This window comes from Panulirus ornatus, chromosome 55, assembly GCF_036320965.1.
Source record: "Panulirus ornatus isolate Po-2019 chromosome 55, ASM3632096v1, whole genome shotgun sequence".
Lineage (NCBI taxonomy): Eukaryota > Metazoa > Arthropoda > Malacostraca > Decapoda > Palinuridae > Panulirus > Panulirus ornatus.
This window is the reverse complement of record NC_092278.1, coordinates 38,098,497-38,121,908: the sequence shown is the minus strand read 5'-3', so window position 1 is coordinate 38,121,908 and position 23,412 is coordinate 38,098,497. Positions and strand designations below refer to the sequence as shown.

Below are 23,412 nucleotides of genomic sequence, written 5' to 3'. Positions count from 1 at the left end.
AGAGGGTGGTGAGAGTAAGTGGGCTTGGAAAGGAGACGTGTGAAGAAACACCAGGAAAGATTGAGTGCAGAATTGCAAAAGATGAGAGCAAATGAAATGAGGGGAGTGGGTGAGGAATGGGATGTATTTAGGGAAGCAGTGATGGCATGTGCAAGAGAAACATGTGGCATGAGAAAGGTGGGATGTGGGCAGATTAGAAAGGGTTGTGAGTGGAACTACTATTCCTTCAAACATACCCATTTTTGCTTTCCAAGATAACGTTCTCTCTCATTCCATACATTCTTCATTGCTTCCAGAACCTTTACCCCCTCCACCATCCGATGGCTCACTTCTGCTTCCATGGTTCCATTCACTGCCAAGTCCATTCCCAGATATCGTAAAACACTTCACTTCCTCCAGTTTTTCTCCATTCAAACTCACATTCCAACTAACTTGTCCTTCAACCCCGCTGAACCTATTATCTTTGCTCTTGTTCACATTTACTCTCAACTTTCTCCTTTCACACACTTTTCCAAACTGTCAACAACTTCTGCACTTTCTCACTCAAATCTTCCACTGTATTATCAGTGAATTACAATTGACTCACTTCCCAGGCCTTCTCATCCCCAACATACTGCACACTCTCCCCTCTCTATCCAAAACTATTGCATTTACCTCCCTAACCACCCTTCCTAAACAAATTAAACAACCATAGGGACATCACACACCCCTGCCATAGACCAACTTTCAGTTGGAACTAATCACTCTCCACTCCTACTGGTACACATGCATTACACACTTGATAAAAACTCAGTGCTTTCAGCAGCTTACCTCCCATACCATATATTCTTAAGGCCTTCCACAAAGTATCTCTATCATCATTATCATATGCCTTTTCCAGATCCATTAATTCTTCATACAAATCCATCAATTTTTTTAAGTATTTGTCACATATGTTCTTCAAAGTAAATACCTGATCCACACATCCTCTACCACTTCTAAAACCACACTGCTCCTTCCCAGTCTGATTCTCTGTACATGTCTTTACCCTCTCAGTCAATACCCTCCCATACACTTTTCCAGGAATACTCAACAAACTCATGTCTCTGTAGTTTGAAATTTTTTTCTATCCCCTTTGCCTTTGTACAGTGACACTATACATGCATTCTGCCAGTCCTCAGGCACTTCACCATGATCCATGCATACATTGAATATTCTCATAAACCAATCAACAACACAGTCACCCCCTTTTTTGATAAATTCAACTGCAGTACCATCCAAAGCCACCTTGCCAGATTTCATCTTCCGCAAGGCTTTCACCACCTCTTCTCTCTTTACCAAACTAGTCTCTCTGACTCACTCACTTTGCACACCACCCCAACCAAAACTCCCTACATCTGCCATTCTATCATTGGACACATTCAACAATCTTTCAAAATACTCATTCCATCTCCTTCTCACTTCATCACTACCAGTTATCACTTCCCCCCTTGCCCCGTTCACCATTGTTCCCATTTGTTTTCTTGTCGTATGCAGGTTATTTACTTTTCCAAAACACCTTTTTATCCTCCCTAGTGTTTGAGGATATTCTCTCACCCCAACTCTCATTTGTCCTCTTTTTCATCCCTTGCACCTTTCTGTTGACCTCCTGCTACTTTCTCTTGTACATCTACCAGTTATTTGCACTCCTTCCATGCAAGTATAGTCCGAATGCCTCACTTTCCTCTTTCACCAACAACTTTACTTCATTTGTTTATTTATATATTCATAGATTGGATTAAGTGTTAATTGATAGGTGCGTGAAAGAGAGACTTTTGGATGTTGATATGCTGAGAGGGGCAACTGGAGGGATATCTGATCATTATCTTGTGGAGGCGAAGGTGAAGATATGTTAAGGTTTTCAGGAAAGAAGAGAGAATGTTGGAGTGAAGAGAGTGGTGATAGTAAGTGAGCTTGGAAAGGAGACTTGTGTGAGGAAGTATCTGGAGAGATTGAGCTCAGAATGGAAAAGGTGAGAGCAAATGACGTAAGGGGAGTGGGGGAGGAATGGGATGTATTTAGGGAAGCAGTGATGGCTTGCCCAAAAGATGCTTGTGGCATGAGAAAGGTAGGAGGTGAGAAGATTAGAAAGGGTTGTGAGTGGTAGGATGAAGAAGTAAGATTGTTGGTGAAAGAGAAGAGATAGGCATTTGGACAATTTTTGCAGGGAAGTAGTGCAAGTGACTGGGAGATGTATAAAAGAAAGTGGCAGGACGTCAAGAGAAAGGTGCAAGAGGTGAAAAAGAGGGCAAATTAGAGTTGGGGTGAGAGAGTATCATTAAATTTTAGGGAGAATAAAAAGACGTTTTGGAAGAAGGTAAATAAAGTGCTTAAAGAGAACAAATGGGAACGTCGGTGAAGGGGGCAAATGGGGAGGTAATAGCAAGTAATGGTGAAGTGAGAGGGAGATGGAGTGAGTATTATGGAGGTTTGTTGAATTTGTTTGATGATCAAGTGGCAGATATAGGGTGTTTTGGTCGAGGTGGTGTGCAAAGTGAGAGGGCCAGGGAGAATGATTTGATGAACAAAGAAAAGGTAGTGAAAGCTTTGCTGAAGATGAAAGCCGACAAGGCAATGGGTTTGGATGGTATTGCAGTGGAATTTATTGAAAAAGGGGGTGACTGTGTTGTTGACTGGTTGGTGAGGATATTCAGTGTATGTATGGATCATGGTTAAGTGCATGAGGATTGGCAGAATACATGCATAGTGCCATTGTACAAAGGCAAAGGGGATAAAGGTGTGTGTTCAAATTACAGAGGTATAAGTTTTTTGAGTATTCCTGGAAAATTATGTGGGAGGGTATTGATTGAGAGGGTGAAGGCATGTACAGAGCATCAGATTGGGGAAGAGCAGTGTGATTTCAGAAGTGGTAGAGGATGTGTGGATCAGGTGTTTGCTTTGAAGAATGTATGTGAGAAGTACTTAGAAAAGCAAATGGATTTGTATGTAGCATTTATGGGTCTGGAGAAGGCATATGATAAGAGTTGATAGAGATGCTCTGTGGAAGGTATTAAGAGTATATGGTGTGGGAGGTAAGCTGCTAGAGGCAGTGAAAAGTTTTTATCGAGGATGTAAGGTTTATGTACGAGTAGGAAGAGAGGAAAGTGATTGGTTCCCAGTGAATGTCGGTTTTCAGAAGGATGCATGATGTCTCCATGGTTGTTTGATTTGTATATGGATAGGGTTGTTAGGAAGGTGAATGCAAAAGTTTTGGAAAGAAGGGCAAGTATGCAGTCTGTTGCAGATGAGAGGGCTTGGGAAGTGAGTCAGTTGTTGTTTGCTGATGATACAGCACTGGTGGCTGATTCGTGTGAGAAACTGCAGAAGCTGGTGACTGAGTTTGGTAAAGTGTGTGAAAGAAGAAAGCTGAGAGTGAATGTGAAAAAGCACAAGGTTAAATATTTGGTACAGTAGGGTTGAGGGACAAGTAAATTAGGAGGTGAGTTTGAATGGAGAAAAACTGGAGGAAGTGAAGTGTTTTAGATATCTGGGAGTGGATTTGGCAGCAGATGGAACCATGGAAGCGGAAGTGAGTCAACAGGGTAGGGGAGGGGGCGAAGGTTCTGGGAGTGTTGAAGAATGTGTGGAAGGCGAGAACATTATCTCGGAGAGCAAAAATGGTTATGTTTGAAGGAATAGTGGTTCCAACAATATTATATGGTATTGAGGCATGGCCTATAGATAGGTTTGTTTGGAGGAGGGTGGAAATGAGATGTTTGAGGACAATATGTGGTGTGAGGTGGTGGTTTGATCGAGTAAGTAATGAAAGGGTGAGCGAGATGTGTGGTAATAAAAAGAGTGTGGTTGAGAGAGCAGAAGAGGGTGTATTGAAATGGTATGGTTACAAAGAGAGAATGAGTGAGGAAATATTGACAAAGAGGATATATGTGTCAAAAGTGGAGGGAATGAGAAGAAGTGGGAGACCAAATTGGAGGTGGAAAGATGGAGTGAAAAAGATTTTGAGCGATTGGGGCCCAAACATACAGGAGGGTGAAAGGCGCACATGGATTAGAGTGAATTGAAATGATGTGGTATACTTGGGTTGACGTGCTGTCAATGGATTGATCCAAGGCATTTGAAGCATCTGGGGTAAACCCTGGAAAGTTTTGTGGGGCCATGATGTGGAAAGGGAGTTGTGGTTTCGGAGCATTACACATGACGGGGAGAGACTGAGTATGAACGAATGTGGCCTTTTGTCCTTTCCTAGCGCTACCTTGTAGGGGGAGGGGAGATGCTATTTCATGTGTGGTGGGGTGGCGGCAGGAATGAATATGAACAGCAAGTGTGAATTATTTACATGTGTATATATGTATATGTCTGTGTATGTATATGTATACTTTAAAATGCATAGGTATGTATATGTGCCTGTGTGGACGTGTATGTATATACGTGTGTGTGTGTGGATTGGACCATTCTTCTGTTTCCTTGCGCCACCTCTTAACGCGGGAGACAGCGACAAAGTATAAAATATATGAATAGCTTTGCTCCTACCTATACATGTATAGGTATTTATATTGTCGCAGGAGATAGCGACAAAGTATAATGAAATGAAAATTAATAATATTTACTCATTTATTTTTTTTTTTGTATGTGAGAAAGAGAGTGAGAAAAAAGATAGACTACAGGAGGTGTCTGGAATGCATTACTGTTTTTCTCATATGCTGTTAAGGACTCCATACATGGATTCACTTTACTCTTATCTTGAATAGTGATGCATCACTTGTGAATAATAGGGGAAAGATGTATTGAAATAGTTCTTGAATGGCAAAGTTAGCTCTGTTGAGGACCTAACGTAAGAGAAGGAGGTCTCAACTTTGCTTCGACTAAGTATCTATCTTGGCTATGGGCATTTGGGAAAGGCTTATGTAGATATGAATGGTGACCAGTACTGATGCACATTCTGTGTGTATAATTCAGATCATCCATTTTTTTCTTCAGAATTTTTTATGGTGTTATTTGTCTTTCAGGGGTTCTGAATAGGCAGCAGTGGTCATAGATTTATTTGGCATAGGGAAAAAGTGATCCCGTTTCTAGCTGATTGATTTATTGGAAAAGTTGACTGTGGCTACATAACAGCTGGGGCTAATATTTTGCATTATACCTTATTTTTGCAGGACACCAAGAATATTTGCTTGGTAGTTTTTTGACTATCAGACATTATTTAGGATAATTTGGTATTTATTTGCTGAGAGATATGATGGGGACACCTGTTGCAAAAGTAGAAAAGAATGATTCTGAAAACTACATTAATACCTGTCTTTGTCTTTTTAGGGAATTAGATGATGAGGATGAAATGCTCTATGGCAATGCAGACATCTCAGTATTTGATCCTCCAAAGACCTTTGACCCACAAGCCAGCCAGGAAAAGAACCAGAATAATTGGTAAGTACTTTTCATTTTTCAGATGTTTTCCTTTGAGAAATTATTACAATATTTTTATTTTTTTCCTTCTTATTCACTGTTTCCCCTTTTAATAAGGTTGCATTAGGAACAGACAAACAAAGGCCTTTTTCATTCCCATACATTCTCTAGCTTTTGTGAAATGCAACAAAACCGAAGCCCCTATCTATAACCAGGCCCCACAGACCATTCCATGGTTTCCCACAGCTGTTTCTTTAACTCAGATTCAGTTTCTTGACAGAGCAGCACCCCCTGTATACCACATTGCTCCACCTATCTCCATCCTGTGCCCTCTCCATCACCCCCTGCATGTTCAGGCCTTGAGCATTCAGTCTAAGGCTTGGGGCCTGAATGTCATTTTTTAATAAACCCTCAATTTAACAGACTTCGATATATGTATTAGTGTGGATGTTGATGTGTATATGCATGTATATGTGCATGTATGGGCTGTCATGTATATTGCCCCAAAACCACAGCTCCCTTTCCACATCCAGGCCCCACAAAACTTTCCATGGTTTACCCCAGATGCTTCACATGCTTCACGACAGCACGTCGACCCCAGTATACCACATTGTTCCAATTCACTCTATTTCTTGCACGCCTTTCACCCTCCTGCATGGTCAGGCCCCGATCACTCAAAAATTTTTTCACTCCATCTTTCCATCTCCAATTTAGTCTCCCGCTTCTCCTCGTTCCCTCCACCTCTGACACATATATCCTCTTTGTCAATCTTTCCTCACTCATTCTCTCCATGTGACCAAACCATTTCAAAACACCCTCTTCTGCTCTTTCAATCACACTCTTTTTATAACCACACATCTCGCTTACCCTTTCATTACTTACTCGATCAAACCACCTCACACCACATATTGTCCTCAAACATCTCATTTCCAGCACATCCACCCTCCTCCGCACAACTCTATCTACAGCCCACGTATCGCAACCATATAACATTATTGGAACCACTATTCCTAGGATCAAACATACCCGGTTTTGCTTTCCAAGATAATGTTCTCGACTTCCACACATTCTTCAACACTCCCAGAACTTTCGCCCCCTCCCCCACCCTATGACTCACTTCCGCTTCCATGGTTCCATCCGCTGCCAAATCCACTCCCAGATATCTAAAACACTTCACTTCCTCCAGTTTTTCTCTATTCAAACTTACCTCCCAGTTGACTTGTCCCTCAACCCTACTGTACCTAATAACCTTGCTCTTATTCACATTTACCCTCAGCTTTCTTCTTACACACTTTACCAAATTCAGTCACCAGCTTCTGCAATTTCTCACCCAAATCAGCCATCAGCGCTGTATCATCAGCGAACAACAACTGACTCGCTTCCCAAGCTATCTCATCCACAATAGACTGCATACTTGCTCCTCTCTCCAAAACTCTTGCCTTCACCTCCCTAACAACCCCATCCATAAACAAATTAAACAACCATGGAGACATCATGCACCCCTGCCGCAAATCAAATCACATACACACCACCTCTTTTTCTTGTAGTGATTGTAATTTTTAGACTGTGATGCCTTTTTTATATATCACAGGTGGAAGAAATGGCAAAAGGATGTTCGCCCAACATATTGGTTAGTTGGAGTGCGTGAGAACGGCAATCTTGAACTTTACACGCTCCCAGATTTCAGACTTTCATATGCTGTCAGAAACTTTTGGGTTGGTGAGTGTTGCACTGTATAGCTACCTTTTGATACTCTGCTGATTTTCTTACCATTATTAACATTTTATTAGAAAGTCTCCTTTCCAAATGAATGAAATATATTTTTCCAGGTCATAGAGTATTGTCAGACAGTAGCCTAAATGCAGCGGCTCCCCAGATCCCAAACGCTTTGGAGAATGTTCCTGTCATCCATGAGGTGGGTCTATTTTTCTGAATAACATAATTTATTTGATAAATTAATAGTAAACCTATGGAAAATCATACTTTAATATTTTTTTTTATTATTATACAAAGTTGCTGTCTCCTGCGTTATCAAGGTAGTGCAAGGAAATAGACGAAAGAATGGCCCAACCCACCCACATACATGAGAGGTAAGTGTTTTGGGAGCAGCTGAGTGAGTGTGTTAGTAGTTTTGATGCGCAAGAACGAGTTATAATGATGGGTGATTTGAATGCAAAGGTGAGTAATGTGGCAGTTGAAGGAATAATTGGTGTACATGGGGTGTTCAGTGTTGTAAATGGAAATTGTGAAGAGCTTGTAGATTTGTGTGCTGAAAAAGGACGGGTGATTGGGAATGCCTGGTTTTAAAAGAGAGATATACATAAGTATACGTATGTAAGTAGGAGAGATGGCCAGAGAGCATTATTGGATTACGTGTTAATTGATAGGCGCACAAAAGAGAGACTTTTGGATATTAATGTGCTGAGAGGTGCAACTGGAGGGATGTCTGATCGTGATCTTGTGGAGGCGACGGTGAAGATTTGTAGAGGTTTTCAGAAAAGAAGAGAAAATGTTGGGTAGAAGAGAGTGGTGAGAGTAAGTGAGCCTGGGAAGGAGACTTGTGTGAGGAAGTACCAGGAGAGACTGAGTGCAGAATGGAAAAACTTGAAAACAAAGGACGTAAGGGAAGTGGAGGAAGGAATGGGAGGTATTTAGGGAAGCAGTGATGGCTTACACAAAAGATGCTTGTGGCATGAGAAGCATGGGAGGTGGGCAGTTTAGAAATGGTAGTGAGTGGTGGGATGAAGAAGTAAAATTATAAGTGAAAGAGAAGAGAGAGGCATTTGGGCGAGTTTTGCTGGGAAATAGTGCAAATGACTGGGAGATGTATGAAACAAAGAGGCAGGAGGCCAAGAGAAAGGTACATGTGTTGAAAAAGAGGGCAAATGAGAGTTGGGGTGAGAGTATCATTAAATTTTAGGGAGAATAAAAAGATGTTTTGGAAGGAGATAAATAAAGTGCGTAAGACAAGATAACAAATGGGAACATCGGTGAAGGGGGCTAATGGGGAGATGATAACATGTAGTGGATATGTGAGGAGATGGAGTGAGTATTTTGAAGGTTTGTTGAATGTGTTAGATGATAGAGTGGCAGATATAGGGTGTTTTGGTCGAGGTGGTGTGCAAAGTGAGAGTGTTAGGGAAAATGATTTGGTAAACAGAGAAGAGGTAGTAAAAGCTTTGCGGAAGATGAAAGCCGGCAAGGCAGCAGGTTTGGATGGTATTGCAGTGGAATTTATTAAAAAAGGGATAAAGGTGAGTGCTCAAATTACAGAGGTATAAGTTTGTTGAGTATTCCTGGGAAAGTGTATGGGAAGGTATTAATTGAGAGGGTGAAAGCATGTACAGAGCATCAGATTGGGGAAGAGCAGTGTGGTTTCAGACGTGGTAGAGGGTGTGTGGATCAGGTGTTTGCTTTGAAGAATATATGTGAGAAATACTTAGAAAAGCAGGTGGATTTGTTTGTAGCATTTATGGATCTGGAGAAGGTATATGATAGAGTTGATAGACATACTCTGTGGAAGGTATTAAGAATATATGGTGTGGGAGGAAAGTTGCTTGAAGTAGTGAAAAGTTTTTATCGAGGATGTGAGGCATATGTACGAGTAGGAAGAGAGGAAAGTGATTGGTTCTCAGTGAATGTTGGTTTGCAGCAGGGGTGCGTGATGTCTCCATGGTTGTTTAATTTGTTTATGGATGGGGTTGTTAGGGAGGTGAATGCAAGAGTTTTGGAGAGAGAGGCAAGTATGCAGTCTGTTGTAGATGAGAGGGCTTGGGATGCAAGTCAGTTGTTTGCTGATGATACAGCAGTTGTGGCTGATTCATGTGAGAAACTGTAGAAGCTGGTGACTGAGTTTGTTAAAGTGTGTGAAAGAAGAAATCTGAGAGTGAATGTGAATAAGAGCAAGGTTATTAGGTACAGTAGGGTTGAGGGACAAGTCAATAGGGAGGTAAGTTTGAATAGAGAAAAACTGGAGGAAGTGAAGTGTTTTAGATATCAGGGAGTGGATTTGGCAGCAGATGGAACCATGGAAGCGGAAGTGAGTCACAGGGTGGGGGAGGAGGCGAAAGTTCTGGGACTGTTGAAAAATGTGTGGAAGGCGAGAACATTATCTTCGAAAGTGAAAATGGTTATGTTTGAAGGAACAGTGGTTCTAACAGTGTTATATGGTTGTGAGGCATGGTTTATAGAGTTGTGCAGAGGAGGGTGGATGTGTTGGAAATGAGATGTTTGAGGACAATATATGGTGTGAGGTGGTTTGATCAAGTAAGTAATAAAAGAGTGAGAGAGGTGTGTGGAAATAAAAAGAGTGTGGTTGAGAGAGCAGAAGAGAATGTTTTGAAATGGTTTGGTCACATGGAGAGAATGAGTAAGGAAAGATTGGCAAAGAGGATATATGTGTCAGAGGTGGAGGGTACAAGGAGAAGTGGGAGACCAAATTGGGGGTGGAAAGATGGAATGAAAAAGATTTTGATCGATCGGGGCCTAAACATTCAGGAGGGTGAAAGGCATGCAAGGAATAGAGTGAATTTGAACGATGTTGTATACCGGGGTTGACATGCTGTCAATGGATTGAACCAGGGTATGTGAAGCATCAGGGGTAAACCATGGAAAGTTTTGTGGGGCCTGGATGTGGAAAGGGAGCTTTGGTTTCGGTGCATTATTACATGACAGCTAGAGACTGAGTGTGAACAAATGTGGCCTTTGTCGTCTTTCCTAGCGCTACCTCGTGCGCATGCGGGGGGAGGGGATTGTCATTTCATGTGTGGTGGGTTGGCGACGGGAATGAATAAAGACAGCAAGTATGAATTATGTACATGTGTATATATGTATATGCCTGTGTATGTATATATATGTATACGTTGAAATGTATAGGTATGTATATGTGTGTGTGGACGTGTATGTATATACATTTTTATGTGGATGGGTTGGGCTGTTCTTTCATCTGTTTCCTTGTGCTACCTCGTTAATGTGGGAGACAGTGACAAAGTATAATAGAAATACTATAATTATATGATAATATACCAAACATATATGAAAAATGAAAAATGTAAGTTGGTTAGCCTTTTATTGTAGATGCTTTAGGTATATAAGTGGATAAGCAAGGAAAGTAGAAGTTTGGCATATATAGGAAGAAAGTATAAAGTAGACTATAGATAGTGGGTGATTTTCAATGCCTATGTTAGTAACAGAAGGAGTATGGAAGAGAGAGGACCCCCTCAATACAGAGCTGTAAGTGATTCAGCAATATTGGTTCAAGGAATCAAGTCCATGGTGTGAATATATCTGTGAGTGACTTCCTTGCTTGCACCATAAACAGGGGACCTATTTACAATATCAGAAGCTGAGGGAACAAGGAGGATTACCTTCCTGTGTGTCCCTGCAATGAGATTCTGCCAGAATGGCCGAGCTGGTGTGTAACAGTCATCACATTTTTTTGCTGATGAATTGTTTCTTTCTGCTATCATGCTGTGCATAGTTATTGATTTGAAGTTCACCAGGGATTGACATCAACCCTGATGAACCTCAGAGTAACAAATATGTAAGGTATTTAGTGGTGGAAAGAAACAGTAATATTTATCGAGCATTCTGGCATAATCTAATTGTAGGTACTCTCCCTTGCTCCCTCCTCTTCTTATACATAGATTCTCAATCAGTCTTTTTATCTTCATTCTCTTCATAATTCTTTAAGCTATCGTTTTAAAGCAGGAAAAACAGGTAGGAATGAAAAACTAATTATCTTAAAACTTCAAAAGTTATTACAGATAGGTAACAGTTTTGTTCACAGACAGCTGATGACAGTGACATTGCTATACCATGGTACAACTACAAAATTTTTGAGGCTGTCAAACATTTGCAGGCTGAATGAAGGTCCAGGTGAATGAGAAGAAATGCGTTTTACCCTCTGTTATGATTGCTGTTGTTAATTTTTGTCACGTTAAAGTCACTGCACTAAGTTACACAGAACATTCTTTCTTTACATACACCATATGCATATCTTTTTTCATCCAAAACCTTGTGTCGTGATGAATTCTGTCCTTATTTAAAGCCTTTGATGTTGAAGTGGAATTAAGGATGGTGTGTGTAAGAAGCATGCAGGATGATAGTCTCACCAGTTAATGTATGATTGTGAAGTTGTACTTTTACTATCTTTGGTTGGGTAGAAATGAGAGTTGTGGAAAACTTTATTAGAACATTTGGAATTTGTAAGATGAGTTAGAGAATGAAAATGTTATAAGGATAATGGCATGAAGCTACTAATAGAAAAGCACATGAATATAAGGGCTCCTAAGAAAGTATGGTATTTTAGAATAGATGGTAGATAATGAATTGGTCATGATGATGATTAGGAAAGCTGAAGGTACTAGTAGAAGTGAGAAATTTAGGAAGAGTTGGCTAGATACAAAGAGAGAGAGCACTGATGTAGGCTAGATGTAGTTTAGTATGCCAGAGGATTGATTCCTGTTGAAGTACAAGGCAGAGATTTAAATGGAGAACATAGTCTCCTGGGGAATGAACTTAATTTGCAAAATGAAAATGTAAGATTTTTGTTGGTGTGGATATCTGTGTCTTTGTAGCAAACAGGACATGGATTGAGGATATGTATGAGGGAACTGAGAATGTGTATGCATTTGATCCACCCCTTCAAATGGGAATGGAGTTGAAGATGATAGATATATAGATAAAACAGACAGTGAGACCTTTTGGGTATTTACTATTTAAATGAACTGCTTCCAGTTTTTTAAGATTTATTGAAAATAGCAAGTGTGAAGGTTACTTTCCTTTGTATTCGTTGCAGTTACATACATTTACTATATAGCAATAATTGATTTATGTGTTAGAGGAGCACACAATATCTGAATGACTAAAACAGTTTTCTTCTGATGTACTTTAGGTGCTGCTGGTTGGAATGGGTAACAGGAACCTCAGGCCAGTGTTGATGGCAAGGGTTGATGAGGATTTGCTGATGTATGAAGTGTTTCCGTTTTATGAAAACTTGTCACCTGCACAACTCAAAATAAGGTAATCATGATAACATATAAAGTTGCATGGTGATTGTTTCATAGAAAGAATGGAAGATATAACTTGAAGCAAGAAGAATGTCATTGTCCTCAACAAATATATGTCTGGTTATTTTGATCCCTATACACTTTTTCATTTTTCCTCTAATTTAGAAATGCTTAGGCAATGCATATTCTTGCTCTCATTTGTCAGAATCCTCTTTATGTTCCTCTTCTGTCATCACATGTGCCCTTTCTTCAGTACAGGCTTCATCTAGCAAGCAAGGGAAGTGAGAGTTGCTTCTCTTGGGGATAATACTTAGACATGATCCCAATGGTATACTGTGATTTTACTTACCACCTGACTCTGAATGCTGGTTCACCCTTTGTAACCCAATGTTTATCACTTTCCCACTTGTCACATGAGTCCAGAGATGTAAACTAATCATGCTAATAATCTTAACTCATTTCGTGCTTCATTAGTATCCAAACAGAATGCCTTCTTGCTGGTATCATGATTTTATCATTTTGTGATGATTGCGGACTTTTCAACTTTTGCTTTTTCTGTAGGCTTTATTTTGCTTTAATTGTGGAACAAGGTGGTATGTCAGTTTCACTTATATAAGATTGTAATTGATATAGATCCTATGCTCTGGAAGTCACAGCCATTTTTCTCTCCTTATTTGTGTTAGTTCCAAGTGCAGTTCCTTTTCTTTTCTTTTCACATTTATAGTCACAATAAGTTTGTAATGATCAGCCAGGATATTATGTCTAGTATTGTTTTTAATTGCCCAAGACCTCACTCTGTTTCTTAGCCTCTATGCTTTGGCTGTTTTAGTTAGTGAGGAATGTCTATTTGTGTTACATGGAAATGAAATTGGTTGTTTTGAGGTCAGTAGGATGACAGTTTTGAGTCTTTGCTTCTCTTTTCTTAACTAGGCTGAGGTTACTACACCTTATCCATCTATGTTTACTTTTTACTGCTTGGAGATAATAGTGAATTCATTATTTCCATATTACTGTACTAGAAATGTCTGTGCTTATGACATTGGGGATTTCCTTCCAGCCTTTTCCAGGAACAATCCTTTTAAGTAGTTTGTGTGTAGAAGGCACAGGAGATGCAACAGCACTTTTCTGTTTCATTACCAGTCTTGTTAAGTTCTACTCTGTTGTGGCTGTCAGGAGTTTGCCAAGCCTGACAGTTCCCTGTCAGAGAGGACTGTTGCTTCACTTATAGATGCTCTTGAGGACTGTTTACGTAGCTAGTGGTTTCTTTAAACTGCTCCCTGATTTAGTGGTCATAACTATAATCATTCGTATTCCATTAGTGTCTTTTAGGACCCTTGGTGTTCTGAGCAATCTCTTGCAAAGATGGTACCTCTCTGATAGTCCTTCACAGGGACCTTTGCCTTTTCTAATGGACCTTTTCTCAGATTTTTACCTTCCCAATAGCCCCTATCTTTCCATATAGTCTTTCATGCAGACTGCTGGCTTTCCAAGTGACCCCTCACATGCACCCTTGCCTCCAAATCAGTCCTTCACGTAGATTGTTGCTTGTCTTGGCATTCCCTCATATGGACTGTTACCTTTCCCAACAATCCTATTCTATTATTCATGAGGTAATTCACTTGCCCTTGTAGTTCCCCATGCAGTCCTTTGCACATCTGATGGATTTTTGACATGGGTCATTGTTTTTCCAGCAACGATTCATAAGGATGATACATACAGCAGACTAGCTCCTTTACTAATGTCCTAATGTTATGAAATGGAAAGTGAAAAGACAAGGGAAAGTATTTATGAATTTTGGAGGAAGTGAAAACCTTTCTTGTAAAATGTGCCAGGTCATAGTTATTGGGAAAGACATGATAAGGTAGAGAGTTCCAAAGCTTTGACGTGTAAGAAAAGAAGCAGCTTTCAAAACAGCCCACCCTTAAGTTGAGTTGCCGATGGCCACAGTAATCATGTGATGCAGGAGTTTGCCAAGTATTGTGTGGTCTATTTAGTGTTGTGGGCACAGAGGCAGCTAGCTCTCGTGAGCAAAAACTAAGGTAATACCTATAGAAGAGGGAAATTGTACCACCACCATTGCGTAGGGCACTGGGGTCAAGTTTGGAAGCTATCCTAGGACAGTTTAAAAGTCAGGTCACATTTGACTCTGTCAAGTAAGGATGCAGAGCTAGAACCACCCCAGATGTGAGAGCAGTACTCCATACAAGGATGAATCAATCCTTTGTTTAAACAGAGCAACTGTGTAGAAGAAAAGAAGTTTCGACATTTAAAAAGGACACCTGGTTTCTTAGAGGCAGACTTAGCTATTTTTGTAATGTGGGGTTTTCAAGAAAGAGTGGATGTTACAGTAATACCAAGTATGTTCATTGAGACAAGAGATGAAATTACAGAACCATCAAAGGAGAGATGAGGGTTTTGAGGAGTTTATGATAGAGGAATGAGTACAAACTGGGTCTTAAGACATTAAGCATTAAACTTAACAAGATTTTGTCTACCTTACTGATATATCCTTTAAAAGTTTTAGTTTATTGAGAAAGCTCTGTCAAGATGAGATGCATATTGAATGAGAGAAGAGGGAGCAGAACAGAAGGATGTGGATGAATGCTGTGTTGAGCCATCAGCATATGAGTGCATTTGATTATTTGTGGAGGAAAGGAAATCATTGAAATAGAATGAGAAAAAGTGTAGGGGACAAGCCAGAACCTTGAGGGACACCACCGTTGATAGAGAAAGGGGGTGAGGGGAGCTGATCATTCAACAATTACATAGATAGATCTGCCAGTGAGGAAGCTTGAATGAAGGAGCAAAGTGAGGAAGGTAAGTCAGAAGAGGGGAGCTTACGGGTGAGACCCTGATGCCACACCCTGTCAGAAGCTTTGGATATGTCAAGAGCAACTATACATGACACACAAAATCTTTCAGGGATGTTGACCAGACATCAGTTAGATAGGAAAGAATATCACCAGTGGATCTCACCTTATTGAAGCCATATTGGTGATCAGAAAGAAGACTGATTTTTGAGGTGTTTAAGGATGTGGGAGTTGAAGAAGGATTCAAAGACTTTGGAAATGGTAGATGTCAGAGCAATAGGACGAAAGTTTGAGGGGTCAGAACAGTTACCCTTCTTAGGGATGGAATGTATTAATGCATGCTTCCAAGGAGAAAGAAAAGTTTTGGTTTTTAAGCAGAAATGGAACAAATGAGCAAGCACAGGTGCAAGTTCAAAGGCATGCTCCTCCACTACTCTGAGATGTGTGCCATTAGGACCATAAACCTTGCTTGTCTTGTGTCCAGAGAAGGAAGTGCTTTTTGGCCAGTAGAAGAGATTTTAGGAAGGGGCATAGGATTAGCAAGAGGAACATCTGGGGGTGAAGGAATGTTAGAGTCATCCAAGGTGGAGTTAGAGGAGAAACAGGAACCAAAGAGAGTTGCTTTGTTTATGGGAGAGACAGCTATAGTACTGTCAGAACAGAAAAATGAAGGAAAAGTAAAGCGACAAAAGTTGTTAGAGACACCCTTAGGTGAAGACCAGAAAGACCTGTCACTGGATGTTAGGAAGGTTAACACATTTTCTTTGAATAAAGGAATGCTTTACCTCATGGATAACATGCTTGCAGTGATTATGCACAGTGAGAGAATCTGAATGGGAGCTAGAGGAAGGAGAGTTTTTCCAAGCCCAATATGCCTGATCCCTGCCTGAATTGCCTCAAAACAGGAATGGTTGAACCATGGATTGAATGAGGAAATAGTTTGGAGGAAGAGGGGTTAAATGCTTGCATTCCCACAAGAATAACCTCTGCTATGCGTTTGGTGGAGACAAAAGCATCATCACATAAGAGACAGTGATTTACCTAAGGAAAGTCAGAAAAGAAGTTACATCAATTGTTCCAGTCAGTTTTGTTGAGGTGCCCGTATTTACGCTTAGAAGGGGCTGCTGGAAGGGAAGGTATTTTTAGAATAGATGCATTTATGAGAGTGTGATCAGGTGAACCAATTGAGGGCAAGATTGTGTACTTACAGCAGGATGGACTAGGGTTGAAAAAATCTAGAATATTAGGAGAGTGGTCGCAGTGGTCAGGAACATGGGTGGGGTGGAAGGTAATTTGCTCTAAATCATTAAGAATAGAGAACGTAAGGGTTTCAGTCCTTTTGCCATCTGTATGGGAGGAATTCAGCCATTCTGGTTAAGGGATTATTTTTCCCTAATAGTCCCTCTCTTGGACCATTTCTTTTTATAAAGATTATTTTTCAGAATTGAATTAAACCTAATGGTCCTTGATATGGATGGTTGATTTTACCTAATGGTTTATCTCTTGGTCTTTTTCCTTACTTGTGGTTCACATTGCTCATAGATCATTGCCTTTCATAATATCTCTTTCTCTGATTTGTTTTGTAGGATTCCCTTCTTCTTTTTGTTCACATTCCTCACTCTACCAAGTTGTGTTTGGAATATTATTGTTTTTGAGGCACTTTTTTTTTTTTTTTTTTTTTTTTTTTTTTTTTTTTTTTTTTTTTAAGGCTCCAGTCACAGACAAATGTTGGGCCCTAATTGGAACATAAAGAGGATTGATAAGAGGGAGAAAAAAGGGATGAGGGAAAGTATTAAAAGAATTTTTAGGGTAGTGGAAAACCTGTCTTTTAAAGAGGGCCAGTTCATAATTATTAGGAAAGCATGAAGAGCTTCAAGTAGTCAGGAAAGAAACAGTTATCAAAAGGGCCCACCCTTGAGTTGTCATTGGCTGCACAGCAGTCATGTGATGCAGTACTTTGCCTTACATTGCTTGGTCTTGTTAATGGTTGGGGCGAATTAGCAGCCAACACTTGGGAACAAGAAAACAATGTAATACCCATAGAATACGGAAAGTGAACCATCATTGTGTCAAGTTGCAAGATTAGTTTAGGCAAGTTGATGAGTCTGACCACTTTAGAGTCAACTCTGTAGTAAGGATCTAGGTCTACAACCACCATAGATTTGATAGCAGTGCTCCATACAAGGATGGATCAGTCCTTTGTATAAATGGAGCATCTGCTCAGAAGAAAAGAATTTTCAACATCTGATAAGGACTAACAGTTTCTGAAAGGTAGACTTAGGTATTTCCAAGATAGAGTATATGTTATAGTGATACCAGATATGTTCATTGTGTTGTGGCATTACAGATCCATCTAAAAATCTACGAAAGTTTTGAGGGATTCTAGATTGAGAGCTAGTCAAAATATTGGGTTTTAGAGGCATCAGATTTAGCCAGGTATCATCTACCGAGCTTATAGAGGAAGTTTTGTTGAGACAGTCTGCATATTGGGCGAGAGGGATGGAGCAGATTGGAAGGAAGTGTAGGAATGCTATGTTGAGTCATCAGCATATGAGTGCATTTTGTTTTCTCTTGAAGAAAGGATTATCATTGATGAAAAGGAGGGAATAGTGGGGGAGATGGGACAGAACCCTGAGGGACCCCATTGCTGGTAGGGAAAGGGGTGAAGTTGATTTTCTAAAATCTTTTAGAGGTGATGACATGACATTTGAAAGATTGAAAAGGTTAACACTAGTGGATCTTGCCTTATGGAAGCCATATTGATGATTAGAATGAAGTCTCCAAGATTCAAGATGTTTGAGGATGTAAGAAATGAGGAGGGATTTACAGAATTTGGAAATGGTAAAAGTCAAATTATTAGGACATTAGTTAGAAGGGTTAGAATGGTCACATCTCTTTGAGATGTTATGTACCAATGCATGCTTCTAAGAAGTAGGAAGAGTTTTGCTTTTTAAACAGAAACAGAACAGTCAAGCAGGCACAACCACAAGTGTGCTCTTTCTGTTTGTGTGATGGATGCCATCAGGTCTACAAGTCTTGCTTGTGTCCAGGGAGAAGAGCGTTTTTTGGACTGTACGAAAAAGGATTACAGGGAGGGGAATGGGGTAAGCCTGAAGAGCATGAGGAGGTGAAGGAATGTTAGAGAAATGAGAGAAATGAAAACCAAAGAGAGTTGCTTTGTCAGTGGAAGGGACAGCTATAGTACCATCAGAATGGAAAAGTGAAGGAAAGATAATGTGTCAAAAGTTGTTATAGTGCCTTCAGCCAAAGACCAGAAAGACTGTCATTAGGTGAAGAGAAGAGGTTGTTGCACTTCCTCAGGATAAAGAAATGCTTTGCCTCATGCTCAACATATTTGCAGTTATTATGGGCGTTGATAAATGTTGAATGGAAATTAGAAGAAGTGTTTTTCCGAACCGTATATGCTTGACCCCTTGCCTGAATGGTCTCAGAACTGTAACGGTTGAACCTTGGTTTGAAAGAAGAGGTAGTTATGGAGGGAGAGGGGATATGTGTTTCCAATCTCACAGCAATAACCACTGCTATACATTCATCAGAAGCAGAAGCATCAAGAAAGGAGAGAAAGTAATCTACCTAGGGAAAGTCAAGGAAGATCAAGTTATTCCAGACAGAATGTGAGAGTCTTGGAAAGAGGGGTGATAATGCAGTTTGTCGGGATGAGAGAGCTTGGGAAGTCGGTCATTTGTATACTTATGACACAGCACTGATGACAGATTGGAGCGAGGAACTGGAGAAGTTGGTGACTGAGGTTGGAAGAGTATGTGAAAGGAGGAAGTAGAGAGTAAGTGTGAATAAGAGTGAAGTTATTAAGTTTAGCAAGCTTGAGGGACAGGTTAGTTGGGGTGTGAATTTGAATGGATGAAAATTAGAGGAAGTGAAATGTTTTAGATACTTTGAGGAGGACATGGCTACGAATGGAACCAAGGAAGGGGAAGTGAGTCATAGTATGTGTGAAGGGGGTGGTGAAGGTTTTGGAATGCTGAAGAATGTGTGAAAAGAGAGATAAGCATGTTTGAAGGTATAGTATCACAAACAATATTATTTGGATGCATGGCATGGGCTATAGATGAGTCTATGCAGAGGAGGGTGGATGTGTTGGAAATGAAGTGTGTGAGGGCAATATTTGGTGTGAGTTGGTTTGAGTAAGTAATAAAAAGGTAAGAGAAAAGTGGGGTAATAAAAAGTGTGGTTGAGAGCTGAAGAGGATGTGCTGAAATGGGTTGGATATATGGATAAAATGAGTGAGGAAAGTTGACAAAGAGGATATATGTGTGGGAAGTGGAGGAAAAAAGGAGAACAGGGAGAACAAATAGGAGATGGAAGGATGGAGTGAAAAAGATTTCAAGTGATTGGGGCCTTAACATGCAAGAGGGTGAATGGTATGCACAGGATACAGTGAATTGGAACAGCTTGGTATACACAGGCCAATGTGCTGTTAGTGGACTGCACCAGGGGATGTGAAGCAGCCAGGATAAACCATGGAAAGGTCTGTGAAGGCTTGGTTGTGGTTTCAGTGTATTACGCACGACAGCTAGAGAGTGGATGTAAGCAATTGTGCCCTTTCTTCGTCTGTTCCTGGCACAACCTTGCTAATGCATGAAATGGTAATCAAGTATGAAAAAAAATCCAGTCATTGTTCTTGAGGTGCCAGTATTTACATTTACAAGGGGCTGCCGGAGAAAGGAGTGCCTTTAAAGTAGATATCTTTATGAGAGCATGGTCAGGTGAACCAATTGGGAGTGAGATTTTGTAGCTACAGCTTGAGGATTATGGGTGAAAAGCAGATCCAGATTGTTAGGAGAATTGTCACTGTGGTCAGGAATATGGGAAGAGTGGGTGATGATTTGCTCTAGATCATTAAGGATGAAGAACGTGAGGGCTTCAATCACCCCACCATCTGTATGGGAGGAGTTCAACCAATTCTGGTTTATATATACATTTATGAGACTGTGATCAGATGAACCAATCAGGACTGAGATTGTGTAGCTACAGTTCAAAGATTAGAGGTGAGAAGCAGATCCAGAGTCATCACAACAGTCAGGAATATGGGTAGGGTGGGTGATAATTTGCTTTAGATCATTAAGAATAGGAAATGTGAGGGCTTCAGTCACCCCACCATCTGTATGGAAGTTCAGCTATTCCCAGTGGTTTATGCTGAAATCCTCTAAGTATAGGATCTGAGTTTGTGATGGGAGGATGTTATAGCTTCATGACAGGAGTAGATAGTTGGAGAAGTAATAAGATATGTAGAATTAGAAATTGCATTAGGTAAAACCTGTATTGTGGTAGTTGGAAGAAAAACCATGAGTTAGATGACATCAAAATTTATTGACTCAAAATCCTCAAAGCATGCAGCTGATGTGCTGAATTGGATTAAGCACAGCATTATTTATTTATATATCTGCCTATATCTCTGATGCCCTTTCCCTTTGGGAATTCCCTCAAGGGGGAAGCTATGGCAAAAGTCTCCATAACTGTTAAACTCCAGTGCTGCTTCTCACCCCTTATTGCCTCACCCTTAACAGGCCACTGGTAGAGGGCAACTTTAGTGCAGTGTTTTCATAGGCTCTACCTAATGTTCATACCAACTACTTCTACCTCACATGTCTAGCTAATATTCTTGCTAAATGTTACAATCTACTACTTCCACCTAATTCTCCCAGCTATTGCTCTTACCTACTACTTCTACCTTATGTTTCTACCTAAAGCTGCTGTTTAACATTCCCATCAACTACTACTGTCAATTGCTCCTACCATTTCGCCAAAAGGCAGTGTCATTTGTGATAAAGAGATTGTATGTTTGTGGACAGAAAACCAGCAGTCCACATGTGGGTGAAGCAGAAAGAAGAGATAGCTTTCTCTATCTATCTAATCTCTGACACCTGTTTCAGCTTAAACTCCCTTAAGGGGTGGCCATGGCAATAGAGTCTCCATAACTAATGGGCTCCAGTGCTGCTTCATAGGCTTTAGTGCCTCACCTTTGACAGGCCACTGGCAGAGGGCAACTCTAGCACAGTGTTTGCAGAGGCTCCTTCCTAATATTCCTGCTGACTACTACTACCAAATGTATCTACCTTATGCTCTTGCCTACTACTTCTACCTGTTTCTACCTGGGTCAGTGGAATGCAACTTGATAACTGCTGAAGTTCTGGCTCACTACTCAGCCATCATAAACCCTCCCAATACCCAGGTGGTAGTACCAGTAATATGCCTCCCTGGTCAGTGGCTTCCTATCAGTTGCTACCTGCAACAGCATTATCCCTGAAAAGGAATTAAAAGTGCAGATTATGATTGGATATGTGGAAGGTGCTAGTGAAAATATCATTAAACAGTTGAATCTCAGGGAGAAGTAAGATGTTAGGTGAGTGCTAGACTGATGGTGATCATCAGAAGAGAGATTACAGAAATACTTTGAAAAAAAAGATAATGTGAATAGCAAAAGAGGCAGGTCTATTGGCGATGAAAAGGTTGTGGGTGGGGCCTGTACTAATACTCCCTCTCAATGGTAGTAGAATCAGAATGAAAAAAATGTCTGGAAATTGTGGCATGTCAGTTATGTTTATTGTTTCACGTGTTTAATTTTTTTAATGTTTGTGTATTCACTTTTTGTATTTTTGATATATTTTGAATCACTGATGTCCAAATTTGAGATAACAGAATGTTTATGAGATGTGTTATAAAAAGAAAACATACTGAGAAATGCATTAAGTTTGATGTTCTTTTTTTGATACACTGAACCAAATATTTTTTCTTGTCAGAATGAGGTTAATTGAACATAACTTAATTCTTCGTGAGAAGCGCTCAAGCAAAAACAAAAAGAGGATGGAGGAAGATGGAGTCCAAGACAGGAAGATGGACAGAGTGTCCAAGTTTCGTCCCTTCAGTAACATAAGTGTATATAGTGGGGTAAGGAAAAGAAAAGCTTTGGTTACTTGACTTTTACGTCTTTATTTTTCCCCCAGTCTAATCTTTGTAGACTTTCTGTTAAGGGTAATCTCACACTTATTAGCTCCAGGGTATTGTAATTTAGATGAAATCTGAGTTTGTATAGTTTTGCATTAGTGACCTGCCATGTGTCTTGATCATTTTCTGTATGTCATTTAGTTTTTTGTGAGTTCTCCATATTACAAAACTGCTGCTAGCTGAACACCTGGATAACATAGGTGACAAGACGTTCAGTTACTTGCTTTGGCTTGTGACATTATTGGCACTGTGATACCTCCATTCTTCATTACTTGCTTACTCTTACATCGTACCTCAATGATAAATGGGTCTTTTAGCTGTTGTTTTCATCAGTCTTTGATATTTTCAATATGTAGTCTTTGCTTTTGGCCTGAAATAGTACCTTGGTACCACTTCAACTCCATGCTGTGCTGTCATAGGTTTGGGCAGATATCTGTAAGTATGCTAAGTCTTGTGAATGAGCATATGCTGGCCTCATATTCTTTATGGCAGTCAAAGGATGTAATTTCTCACTGGTACACACTATACAGGGGAGTAATTGGTCTTTTAACTCATCACTTAGTAGAGGCTTTCCTCATGCTCAGAGGCTTAGCTTACAATACAAAAATGGTTTTTATCCTTCAAAAGCCTATATATTGTGTACCAGATTTGTTTTCATTGTAATTGCCTCACTATTGTAAGAGAAGAGAGCTTTACACTTGCAGGGTGCCATCTTTGGAACATTATATGCTATTATAAAACTTCTTAAGTTTCTGTGTGCAGTCTGCTTTAGCCATGCCATAATTCATTTTATTCCATTCATCCACTAGTCTTATACAAGAAAAGTACTTCTTTGTGCCTTTTTTTTTAACAAGTTTCTTGTTGATATGTCATGCTGTCTGGTTGCTTTGTCTCTACTTCTTTCAAAGAAGTCAATCTTTTCTCACTCGTTCTCTCCATATATCCAAACCACTTCAATACACCCTCTTCTGCTCTTTCAACCACACTCTTTATTTACACATCTCTCTTACCCTTTCATTACTTACTCGATCAAACCACCTCACACCACATATTGTCTTCAGACATTTCATTTTCAACGCATCCACCCTCCTCTGTATAAATCTATCTTTAGCTCATGCCTCACAACCATATAACATTGTTGGAACCCACTATTCCTCCAAACATACCCTTTTTTGCTCCGAAATAATGTTCCATCCTTCCACATATTCTTCATTGCTCCCAGAACCTTT

General features: G+C 40.1%; 1 protein-coding gene across 2 annotated transcripts in view; it reads left to right on the top strand.

Annotated features, from left to right (window-relative positions):
* The window catches only part of Cpsf160 (cleavage and polyadenylation specificity factor subunit 1), a 171,685-nt gene that overhangs the window by 59,689 nt on the left and 88,584 nt on the right, over positions 1–23,412 (top strand). For both annotated transcript variants that reach the window (XM_071693503.1, XM_071693505.1), the window contains 5 exons: positions 5,290–5,400; positions 6,971–7,098; positions 7,209–7,294; positions 12,275–12,402; positions 21,979–22,126. In XM_071693503.1, coding sequence (XP_071549604.1) covers positions 5,290–5,400; positions 6,971–7,098; positions 7,209–7,294; positions 12,275–12,402; positions 21,979–22,126 — 601 coding nt within the window. The remainder of the gene's footprint in view (positions 1–5,289; positions 5,401–6,970; positions 7,099–7,208; positions 7,295–12,274; positions 12,403–21,978; positions 22,127–23,412) is intronic.